Below are 12,754 nucleotides of genomic sequence, written 5' to 3' on the forward strand. Positions count from 1 at the left end.
ACCCATACATCTTTGGAATGTGGGAGGAAACCAGAGCTCCCGGAGGAAACACACGAGGTCACGAGGAAATGTAGAATCTCCTTACAGACAACAGTGGGAATTGAGCCCTGATTGCTGGCACTGTGGAGCATTACATTAAATAAAAGTGATTCAGCAGATGCTGGAAATCCAGAGCAACACACACAAAATGCTGGAGGATCTCAGCAGATCAGGTACATTGATGAAGAGGAATAAAGAGTTGACTTTTCAGGCTGAGACCCTTCATCAGGAAAGGAAAGGAAAGGAAGGGAAAAGAAGCCATAAAAAGAAGGTGGGTTGAGGGGAAGCTACCCACTATGCTACCATGTCACCCTTTTCTTCTTCTTGTGTTGTCTTTGAGAAGCAGGCTTTTGGTACTTGAACATAACCCTGGAAAGTGTTGCACCAGCCTTGAATTTGTATTTATAACAATAAAATACTGGTGCAAAACTGTTTATCACTTCTTTAAGGAAAATCTGATGGCAGTGGGTAAATATCCAGCTTTCTATGAACACTTTTATGAGGTATGAATGGAGTATATGCGATGGTGAAGCCAAGGGATTTTAAGAATTCTGTTCTACAAATACCACATACCAATCACCAAGCTTGTATTGATATGAAAAGTCATTAGATTTGACTAGACCATGTCAAATGGTATCTCTGGAACTTCTGCTCACTGCTCAGGGATTTTGGTTTGCTCTGTTTTAATCTCTTTGTTGCCAGTCAGGATCTAATGAACATCAGAAAAACTGTGGATGCTGGACATCTGTGGTGAAGATATTTTTACAGATGCTTTTGATCTAGATGCATCATAGCTCATTATGGCAGCTGCCCTGCCCAAGACCTCAAGAAATTGCAAAGAGATGTGGACACAGCTCGGTCCATCACAAAAGCCAATCTTCCCTCCTTGGATTCTCTCTACACACACCACTGTCTCGGAACAGCAACCAACATAATCCAAGACCCTTCCCATGCTGGTCATTCTCTTTTCTCCCCATTTCCATTGGGCAGAAGATACAAAAGCTTGTGAATACATATCAGTAGGCTCAAAGACAGATTCTGTCCTACTGTTATAAGACTGCTGAACATGTATCTTGACCAATAAAGATCTCCTGATCTCTCAATCTATCTCATCATGGTCCTTGCACGTTATCTGACTAGTGCATTGCACTTTTTCTGTAATAACTGTAATACTGTATTCTGCATTCTGTTATTGTTTTCCTTTTGTATTGCCTCATTGTAGTTGTGTATGGAATGATCTGTCTGGATGGCACTCATATAAGGATTTTCATTATATCTCAGTACATGTCACAATAATAAACTAATGACCAAATCCCAGATGCTGGAGCCACTCAGTAAGTTATACTTAAAGCACTTTGCCAACCTTATCCTTCACTTCTGCAAAATCCGTGGTTTTCTTTATAAGAATAACATTATTTACTGGTGAAAGCATGTCCCACAGCAAGATAAATTATCTCTTGTTCATTAAGAATGTTCTGGAAATTCATTTCATATTATTTCCCCTTCAACAGTAATGGAATTGTTCAGGGAAAATGACATTGTGACAACATAAAGAAAATTCTCCCAAATAGCATTTAGTAAAAAAAAATCCATCCATTATTCTGTGACTGTAATGAGGTCCAGAATAATATCAGCTGGCTTTAATATTCTGTTAATCCCTATTCTCTGCAGCATCCTCATCATGTTACTGCTCTAAACTGGGTACCCATGTTGTTGCTTCTGAGGTCATGCTGTATGCAAAATGGCTGCCACATTAATCTGCATAGCAACAGTTGCTATGGTTAAGTTATTTATTGTGTGAAGGGAATTTGAGATGTTCCTGAGGGATATGGTGCTTTCTCAATCCCTTCATTGCTGGTATGTAAACGAAAAGCCTAAGCTGTTCCTGAAGCTCCTCGCTGAGGAGAGATGATAGTCTTCGTTGGTCTTTATACACCTCAACCTCTGCATGAACCTCATAGACTTCGGCAGTGGTTGTCTGTTTAAAACAAACCCTTCCCTTTGTTACTTTGGCCTTTGTTCTCTGTATGTACGGATGTACTCCCACTAGGGAATTGATACTAAATCCATCTCTTAATCACTTTTAATTCTATCATGGACTCATCTCACCGTCAGTCTTGTACTTCCCTGATCATGGAGACATAGTTAAGAATCCCCCATTCTAATTGGCTCCCTGTTTAACATTAAGTGGATTTAAAGTTCCATGCTTGGCATCTTATCTCAATTATAAAATGATATTTTTGTTAAGTGAATGAATCTACAACATGATGTGTTGAATTTAAATATTTTTGTTTGCAAGTATTGATGCACTTATTTGGAGCCCCTGCAGATATGGATACATTCTCAAGAAACCCTAGACTATTTACTTCGTCAGACAAAGAAAAATAGTGGCAGAGGTGCAGAAAAGATCCATTAGTAAATAGCAGTGGGATTCGTGTACCAGTTAACAAACACAAATCTAACTGATTGAAGGAAACCATTGCCTTGGGAACATCTCTGGACCCCAATCACTCTTCCCATAGGGTCCAGAGACTCCTCTTGAATTCCTTTTTACCCACAAATGATTACATATTCCAAAAATGACCCACAGGAATTAATTGCAAATGAAATACAAAAAGCTATTGGATGGTATGATATTGTGTTAGAAAGCAAATCTCTGGTTTTCAATCGAAATGACGCTGATTGCCATTATAATGACAATTACTATTGTCTTGCTCTCTTCATTTTATAGATTACAATCTCTATCTGATGTGTTTTATTGCCTCTGTTTTCAAAACTGTGTAGTGGCCCATGTAAACAGCTGATGAGACCATCACTCAGCTATTGTGTTACAATTGGACACGAAAGATGAGAATTTAGACTGCACTTTGTCACCTCTCACAAGTCTCCTGGCCCATTTTGTTTTTAACGAATTGTTATATCCTCTTCCTATAGGGAAGTTCACAAAATAAAATATTAATTGTTGGAGTAAGTATCCTTGATCTTTGATCACTGGGTTCACTGTATGATGTAATCTCATACACCTATAGTCCATCAAAGCTGCCCCTCTCAGTCATCATCATGAAGTTATGTACCTGGAAATCCCACTCTCCCCCTTTTAAAATTTCAAGTAAATTTATTATCAGAGTATGTATAACATATACAACCTTCAGATTCATTTTTTGCAGATACCTACAAAACAAAGAAATACAATAGAATCCATGGAAGTCACTCATAACAAAGGCAGAGAGCCTGAAAGTGAGTCTACTGGCTGTGTGATCAGTTTATTACTGAGCCCGATGGCTGTAGGGCAAACACTACTCATGAGCCTGGTGGTGTGAGACCCAAGATTCGTGCATCTCCCACCCGATAGTAGCAGTGAGAAGAGAGGGCGAGGAGTCAAACACAGGCAGAAGAATAGAGTCAGTGAAGACACCGTATTGTATAAGAGTAGCACTCTGCTTGGTGTTGTATTCATGTGCATTGTTAGTTTAAAAAACTTGCACTTTAATAGTGCATTCCATATCGATTGCACTGTTTTAAAAAAAAACTAGCATTTGAATAGCACCTTCCACATCCCTTTCAACACATGCTCACACATGCATACAGAGTCTCTTTGAAAATAATAACTGCAAGACATTTAAGTAGACCTTTGTTTATATGCCGACCCCAAGGTCTTTGGAAATTGACAAACAAGCAGAGTAAATCATCAGCAGAAGTACAATACATAACTATAATGTACAGCATGCATGTGTTGGTCAGTGAGATTTCTGTGCGAGGGCGATAACTCTGATAATAGTTTCCCTGGTGAAGTGTCAGTCTACATATGGTAATGCAATATAATATTCTGGTTTCTCTCAGCCTGGATGGATCACAAACCAATCTGCAGGTAGCTATAGCTCCCAAGCACTTACTTATAGGCATTATATAACTTAATGACTTATAGGCATGCATTATAATCATGCATCTTATTGTTTACTGCACGGCACTTTCTCTTTATTCTGCATTGTTATTGTTTTACCTTGTTCTAGCTCAATACACTGTAGAATGATTTGATCTGTATAAACAGTATGCAAGACAAGATTTATCCCATACCCATGTACATTAAAGGCATCCGTTAGTCTTGTGAGACCATGGATCTGCGCCTGGAAAGTCTTCGCTCTCCAGGGCGCAGGCCTGGGCAAGGTTGTATGGAAGACCAGCAGTTGCCCATGCTGCAAGTCTCCCCTCTCCACGACACCAATGTTGTCCAAGGGAAGGGCATTAGGACCAATACAGCTTGGCACCAGTGTCGTCGCAGAGCAATGTGTGATTAAGTGCCTTGCTCAAGGACTCAAGATCACGACTTTCAGGTCGCTAGTCCAATGCCTTAACCACTTGGCCACGTGCCCACACCCAGGAACATATGAAAATAATAAACTAATACTCCAGTACTTTCACAATAATATATTGCTGTTGTAATGGACGTCCAGCCTTAATCTTGCAGTGTATCAATGTTTCCTTTCACTAAGCAGACCCATACACTCAGGGGTGACTTTATTTGATGCCTCCTGTACCTGATAAAGTGCCCACTGAGTGTATGTTCATGGTCTTCTGCTGCTGTAACCCATCCACTTCAAGGTTCGACATGTTGTGTGTTCAGAGATGCTCTTCTGCACACCACTGTTGTGGTCATTTGAGTTACCATTTACTTCCTGTTTGCTTGAACCAGTCTGGCCATTCTCCTCTGACCTCTCTCATTAATAATAAGGCATTTTCGCCCACACAACTGTGATTCACTGGATTTTTTTTTGTGTTTTCACACCATTCTCTGTAAACTCTAGAGACTGTTGTGTGTGAAAATCCCAGGAGGTCAGCAGTTTTTGAGATACTCAAACCACCCCACCTGACACCAACAATCATTCCATAGTCAAAGTCACTTGGATCACATTTCTTACACATTCTAATGTTTGGCCTGAGCATCTTGACCATTCACTTAGTCAAGAGTCTGCATGCTTTTATGTATTTAGTTACTGCCACATTTTTGGCTGATTAGACATTTGCATTAATGAATAGGTGTATGGATGTACCTAATGTACCCAATGACTCGGACTCAACAGCCATTTGTGACATTGCATTCCACAGATTCACCACCCTCTGGCTAAAGAAATTCCTCCTGGTTGTGAGGTTGGATGTGTGTGTCGTGCTTTTAATGTTGTAGGTGTTCTCTAGTTCTGCACAGTTCTCAAGGCCAACATTCAAATGCTGAAAGAATGCATGGCAGCCTTTGAGGAGGTGCAGTGGATGCTTCTGGAGTTTCAGCCCATGCACCTCTGTGATAAAAATCAGGATCACAATCAGGTTTATTATCACTGACAAATGCAGCGGAATTTGCAACAGCAGGACAGTGCAATACATAAAATATACTATCAATGACAATAAGAAATACATCTTAAAAATTAAATGGTTGAAAAAAAGAGCAAAAATTCTGAGGTGACTAAAACATGGGCTCAGAATCAGAATCAGGATCAGAATCCTTTATTATTGCCAAGTATGTGGACACATACAGGGAATTTGATGCCGGTTTCTCTGAGCTCTCACTGTACAGAATCAAAAAGCAAACAAAACAATAGTGCAAATAATTGTGAACTATATACAATGAGGTATACCTGTGTATGTACAAGTGGACTTGGTTTATAATAGACTAAAATTCATAAGACTGATGGCATACGGAAAGAAACTGTTCTTGTACTTATTTGTCCTGGCATACAGTGATCTAAAGCGCCTACCAGAAGGAAGGAGTTGGAACAGGTAATATCCAGGGTGTGATGGGTCTTGGACCATTCAGGAATCTGATGACAGAGGGGAAGAAGCTGTTCCTAAATTGTTGAGTGTGTATCTTCAGGATCCTGTACCTCGTCCGTGATGGAGGCAATGTCAAGAGAGCATGTCCTGGGTAATGGAGGTTCTTAATAATAGAAACTGCCTTTTTGAGGCATCTGTTTTTGAAGATATCCTGGAAGGTGTTGAGGCTAGTGCCCATGATGGAGCAGGCTGAGTTCAAGATGGAGACTGCTGCCTTTCTCCTGCTGAAAAACATAACTCCGCTCAAAATAAAGTAATTGTGTAAAGTCCTTATTGAGAATCTTTTTGACAGTGATAAAGCAGCACTGTTCAACGACTTTCAAGTTGCGTCTCAGTTTAATCCACCCCGTCAGCTCGTTCTCAGAGTGACCACTAGGTGGAGCAGTCTGTGGTTTCCTGGGGTCCATCTCTGGGATCAGTGTGAATTGTCGTCCGTGGAACACATCTCCTGCCGAGCCGACGTAGGTGTGAACGACAAGGGCGGGAATGTGTGCAAACCGGCACAGGTAAATCTTCCTTAGAAAAACACAAGCTAGATTTGTTAAGGAATTCATATGAAAGCATAAAAGAGACTAGAGACGTTGAAAAGTGCATTTGACCCTATAGTACTCTCTCTCATAAAGACTGTTACTATATCATGAGTATTCATCCGTATTTGACTGCAGGACACCTTCAAGAAGAAACTGCTTTTGTCCAGCAAGCCTTTCCACTCTTTCTTCTCAACAGAGTCGACTGTCTATTAATTCAGAATTTGGTTAATTCAGTGTTTATTCTGTCCCTCACAGAGGTTTACTGTCCACTTTTCTTCAGCATTTTGTTTTGCGTTTTTTTAAAAAAAACAAACACTCGAAACTCACAGTGAGTTTGTGTGTCTCCACATCTCTCTACAAAGCAGTAATTCTGTCTGAGTGTCGCATCTGCGCTGAGTTTTAACAAGGTCTGGTCTTTGTATTATCGTCTGTCTCTTCATTTTAAATGGACATTGAACTTGTTGGTTGCCACGTGCAGTTCTCTTTTCCTTCCTGTTTTGGCCTCCGTTTACCTGGCAAAAGGATCCCAGAATCAATCCGCGATAAAGTCTCAGTAAGAAAGGAAAAGACTATCTTGGCACATATATAACTGTGGCACTGAGGGAATGCTGAACCATTAGAGAGTTTGCTCTCAGGATGTAAAATTAAATGAAGTCTCTATGTGTTTTTCCAACTAAACATTAAATACCCCATTCACTTGGTAATTGGTCTATGTTGCCACATGTACCAAGGTACAGTAAAAACAACTTTGTTTTGCATGTCATCCCTACAGATAATTTCATCACATTAGTACATTGAGGTAGTACAAAGGAAAAGCAATAACAATGCAGCATAAAGGGAGAGTGCAAGTAGACAATAAGGAGCAAAGCTATGATGAGGTAGAATGTGAGGTTGAGTACATCTTTGTGTACTAGGGGACCTTTCAATTGTCCTAGAACAGCAGGATAGAAGCTATTCTTGAGCCTTCTCGTACATGCTTTCAGGCTTTTGTATCTTCTGACTGATGGAGGTGGAAGAAGACCATAGACGTGGGAGCAGAGTTAGGCCATTTGGCCCATTGGCTCTGCTGTTCCATCATGGCTGATTTATCATTCCCTCTCAGCCCCATTCTCCTGTCTTCTCCCCTCTACAGCCGTCTGTGACAATGAATTCCACAGATTTGCCACCCTCTGGCTAAAGAAATTCCTCCTCATCTCTGTTCTAAAGGAACATCCCTCAATTCTGAGGTTGTGCCCTCTGGTTCTAGACTCCCCCACTATAGGAAACACCCTCTCCATGTCCACTCTATCCGGGTCTTTCAATATCAGTGTTGCTTATGCAGATATTTTTTAATGATAGACTGCTTGAAGCTGACCACAAGTATAATTACAGTCCACTTGTATCACGTAGGAATTTGGAGAAACAAGAAATTAACTTTAATTGAATATAATGCATTTAATTACATAACAGTGCTGATGCTTTGCAATAGTTCAACAAAGCTAAAAGTATTTTGTTAATGATTTTTATTTGCACTCAGTGTCTGAGGCTTCTCGCTTAAGTGTCCAACAATAATCAGCCAGCACTGATGCATTCCAGTTGCCCTGATACTGTTTCTCCATGACCCCAATGCCCTGATGAAACCTTTCACCATGTTTGTCACTGACAGTGTCAAGATTTGCAGGGAAGAGGTCTAAATGGGAATGCAGAAAATGAATCTTCAGTGACATGTTGCACTTCATGGTTTTGTATGCTTGAAACATGTTGTCAACCAGCTGCACGTAGTTTGGTGCTCTGTAGTTGCCAAGGAAATGTTCAACAACATCCTTGAATGCTTTCCATGCAATTTTCTCTGGTCCCACTAGAAGTTCTTTGAATTGCCTGTCATTGATGACTTGTTTGGTTTGTGGACCAACAAAAAAATGCCTTCCTTAGTCTTGGCATCAGTTATTCTGACTTGAGTTATGAATTGAAATAACAAATATAGGTGATTTCAAGAAATGATACATGATAGGGAAATTTCATAGTGACCTTCATGATCAGCAACCCAAAATCCATAAGATACAGTCAAAAATATTCAGGAAGCAAAATCTTTGTTGCCCAGTGCATTTGATAGGTTTCAATGAGCTCCCCCATTATTTTTTGAAACTGCCCTGGTGGTTCACAAGAGACTATGTCAGGGGTGGGTGGTGTCTTTGATTATGTTGGCTGTTTTACCGAGGCAGCAAGAGATGTAGACAGAGTCCATAGCAATGAGGCACCTTTCTGTGATGTGCTGAACCGTGTCCACAAATCTACGCAGTTTGTTGTCTCGGTCAGAGCTGCCATTCAAGCCGCGCTGCATTTGGATAGGATGCCTTCTATGGTGCAGTGATAAAAATTCGTAAGGTTCAAAGAGAACATGCCAAATTTCTTTAGCCTCCTGAGGAAGTAGTTGGTGTGCTTTCACAGCAACTTTTTTAAACAACAAAATTTTCTTCCTGAATTTATGTTATGAGGCAGTTGTTTTGGCGATTTATTTTATTTCTATTTCAGGATCTTTGCTGACTGTAAACTGGCAGGTGCATTTACGATATAATTGTTGTAACACTTGCAGTAAATCCCACCGGCTGAGGTAGTGAAATGCTGTAGACTGTAAGCCTTTCTTTCTTTATTTAGAGGCATCTTCTTTAAGGAGATATGAGGCCGAAATTGTTTCATACCTGAGTTTGGTTATACGTTTTAATCCTTGATAACCCATGGTTTGTCACAGCTGTGTGCCTTTTCACCAGAAGTTTGGTTTCTTCTTCTGCAGGTTGCTGGTACAATATGACATTTATTTCCCAAAATGGAACAAAGAATTGGATGTAACATTCCAGAGCAACCAACCCTGTTACTTAGGTCCAGTGAATACAGCACAATCTGTCTCTCATGGATGCACAAGTCATTGTTTCTGTGGTTAGGGAGAACCTTCAAATGTAAAGTTGATGGGCTGAATGGCCTAATTCTGCTCATATATCGTATGCTTATCATTTTGCAAGAGAGGCAGACTATCGTATGAACAGAAAAGTGGGCCCTTTAAACATAAAGCTTTAGAGGGGTATGGAGAGGATGGACTGCAGGAATCTTACCTCCTTCTCAGAGATGAATAGAACTAGATGACATAGATTTAGGGTGAGGGATGAGAGATTTAGAATCAGAATCAACTTTATTATCACTAATGTAGAGTCTGTGTGAAATTTGTTGTTTTGTGGCAGCATGGCAGCAGAACAGAAAATACATAAAATATACTTATACGTAGATGAAGTTGAGATGCAAAATGTTTGAACATCTGAAACAGAAATGTTTGTCTGTTTTTGTGTGTTGTTTTCCTTTGATTGCATTGCATTTCTTTGTTCTGTGAATGCCTGCAAGAAAATGAATCTCAGGGTAATGTATGGTGACATATACGTACTTTGATAGTAAGTTTACCTTGAACTTTGATCTGATTGATCTTCCTTTGTCTTTGCCCCCACAGCACACAGCGAGGATCCAAGGACGAGCCTGTACTTCGTGAATGACTCGTTGCAGCAGGTGATCTTCTCCAGCTCGGTGGGCACGGTGCTGCCCTGCCCGGCTGCTGGCTCTCCGGGCACCATCCTCCGCTGGTACCTTGCCACAAAAGATGACATCTACGATGTGCCCAATATCCGCCACGTCCACCTCAACGGCACTCTGCAGCTCTATCCCTTCTCGCCATCAGGGTTTAATAGCTTTATCCACGACAATGACTACTTCTGCACGGCTGAAAACAAAGCCGGCAAGATAAGGAGCCCAAATATCCGTGTCAAAGCAGGTAAGATTATCTGGTGCTTTGTCCTTATGGGAATTTGGAGAGATTCACAGATTGATAGTTATAGAGCAATCTTCGGTTGTCCATCGAAATCCAATGACGACGTCCACTCCTTTAACGGTGAGATCTTTGATGACTATACAATCCTATCCTGGACCCACAAGCTCTGTTACAGGTGGGACATGTATATGTGGTAGTGGTGGCAACCATGGCTGCATTTCTCCTGGCTCTCTTCTGCTGTCTTCTGGTTGTTCTTCCCATCTCCAGAATACGAACCCCGTCCCTACACAACTGTAGCCATGTGGTACGGTAGCAGCAACCTCCTCATACAGCATGGAAAAAAGCCCCTTGGCCCAATCTGACCCTGCAACTAGCCTTATTTCAGATTCAGGTTCAGATTTATTAGGTGTACATGGAAACATACAGTGAAATGCATCATTTACATTAACAATCAACACAACCTGAGGATGTGCTGGGGGCAGACAGCAAGTGTCGCCATGCAAACCAGCGCCAACATAGCTTGCCCATAATGCTCGGCAGAACAACACAGAACACAACAAGCAACAAAACAACAACAGCAAGAATAACGCAAACATGAGGAAATCTGAAGATGCTGGAATTTCAAGCAACACATATAAAAATTGCTGGTGAACGCAGCAGGCCAGGCAGCATCGAGTGCTGACGAAGGGTCTTGGCCGGAAACATCGACTGTACCTCTTCCTATAGATGCTGCCTGGCTTGCTGTGTTCACCAGCAAGTTTTATGTGTGTTACAGCAAGAATAAGCCCCTTTCCTCCCTCCCATCCAGTCAGCCATGCACATAAACAGTCCTTCTATATTTGGCCCATGTCTCTATAAACCTCTCCTGTCCACATACCTGTCCAAGAGTCTTTTAAATGTTGTAATTGTACCTGTCCCTACAATTTCCTTGTGCAGCTCATTCCATATAACCACTAATCTTTGTGTGAAAAAGTTGCCTCTCAGGTCCATTTCAAATCTTGCCCTTCTCAACTTCAACCTACACCCACTCGTCCCCTATCCTCTGAAAAAGACTTTGGCTATTCATGATTTTATAACCTTATTAGATAAGGGACAAGCAACAGCTGTGAAAGAAGAATCTGAGCAACAGAAAGACCCAACCACTGACCACAACCACCACTTACTCTTGCCCACACGGCACCAGAATATGTGGATCCCGGATCGGCCTCCAGAGCCACACGAGGACCCACCAGTAGACAACTCCTGAGGAGATCAGCATTCTCGACTCAAGTGATTGCACTATTGTAAGGGAATATTGTTACCAACAATAATATTTTTTTGTCAGGAACTTCCCAATTCCAATGAAAGATAGACTTGTTTCAAATACAATTTATATAGGACAACCTATTTCCTTCATAATTTTGCCAGCTTGGATATTTGACTTCCTAGCCACCCAAGTTGGTTAGTTTCGAACGGTGTGACTGAACCAAATCATCTTGGAGTTGCTCAATAGAAGCAAAAAGCCAGAATTATGGGTTCGTGGTGAACCTCAGTGGTTTGTTGAATTATTTGGTGCAATCATCCCAGCAAGAAGTTCCAGGAGCAGCCAGCACCCTCCTGGTGAAAGAGGTCAAACTCTACCCATGGCGATAAAGCCTCACCCATGACAAACACATTCCTGGTGTTTGAAGAACAATGTTCACAACCTTTGTTGGGATTGCACATTAAATTTGGGAAGTATCATATACCACTGCTAGCAACACACAAAATGCTGGAGGAACTCCATGGATCAGGCAGCGTCTATGGAGGGAATAAGATCGTTGCTGTTTCGGGTTGTGAACCTTCAGGAGTGGGAAAAAATGAGTTCAATCTAAATATATTATCACAGAATGTATAACTTGCCATATACTATCTTGAGATTCAATTTCCAGACATTGTTGCCAGGCAGGGTAGTCTGAGCGTCTCAGAAACTGTTGATCTCATGGGATCTTCACACACACAAGTCTCTATAGTTTACAGAGAGTGGTGCGAGAAACAAAATAACATGAAGTGAGCCGCAGTTCTGTGGGTGAAAACACCTTGTTAATGAGAGAGGTCAGAGGAGAATGGCCAGACTGGTTCAAGCTGACAGGAAGGTGACAGTAACTCAAATCACCACACGTTACAACAGTGGTGTGTAAAAGAGCATCTCTGAACACACAACACATCAAATCTTGAAGTGGATGAGCTACAGCAGCAGAAAGCCAATCCAGGTTTAACTACTTTGACCATTATCTATCTATTTATCTATCCATCTCTTTGTATTTGCACAGATGGCCTTATTTTGTGCATTGGTTGCTTATCAGTCTTTGTAGTGTTTTGTTGATTCTGTTGTATTTCTGTGAATGTAAGAAAATGAATATTAGGGTAGTGTACGGTGACATTTGTACTTTGATAATAAATTTACATTGAACTTCAACCTTTGAACTTTGAAGCAGTTGATTCCATAGCTGAACTATACTGTCAATTAGTTGTGCATGCTTGGCAGAGTTCTGATCTTGCATTTTTTTTCTCCAGTAACAGTATTATTCCACTCAACGCTAATTCACCAAAATGA

General features: G+C 41.0%; 1 protein-coding gene across 1 annotated transcript in view; it reads left to right on the plus strand.

Moving 5' to 3' along the window:
* The window catches only part of dscaml1 (Down syndrome cell adhesion molecule like 1), a 786,587-nt gene that overhangs the window by 30,827 nt on the left and 743,006 nt on the right, over nucleotides 1-12,754 (plus strand). The window contains exon 2 of the mRNA XM_063038255.1: nucleotides 9,865-10,182. Coding sequence (XP_062894325.1) covers nucleotides 9,865-10,182 — 318 coding nt within the window. The remainder of the gene's footprint in view (nucleotides 1-9,864; nucleotides 10,183-12,754) is intronic.

The sequence above is a fragment of the Mobula hypostoma genome, chromosome X2, assembly GCF_963921235.1.
Source record: "Mobula hypostoma chromosome X2, sMobHyp1.1, whole genome shotgun sequence".
Lineage (NCBI taxonomy): Eukaryota > Metazoa > Chordata > Chondrichthyes > Myliobatiformes > Myliobatidae > Mobula > Mobula hypostoma.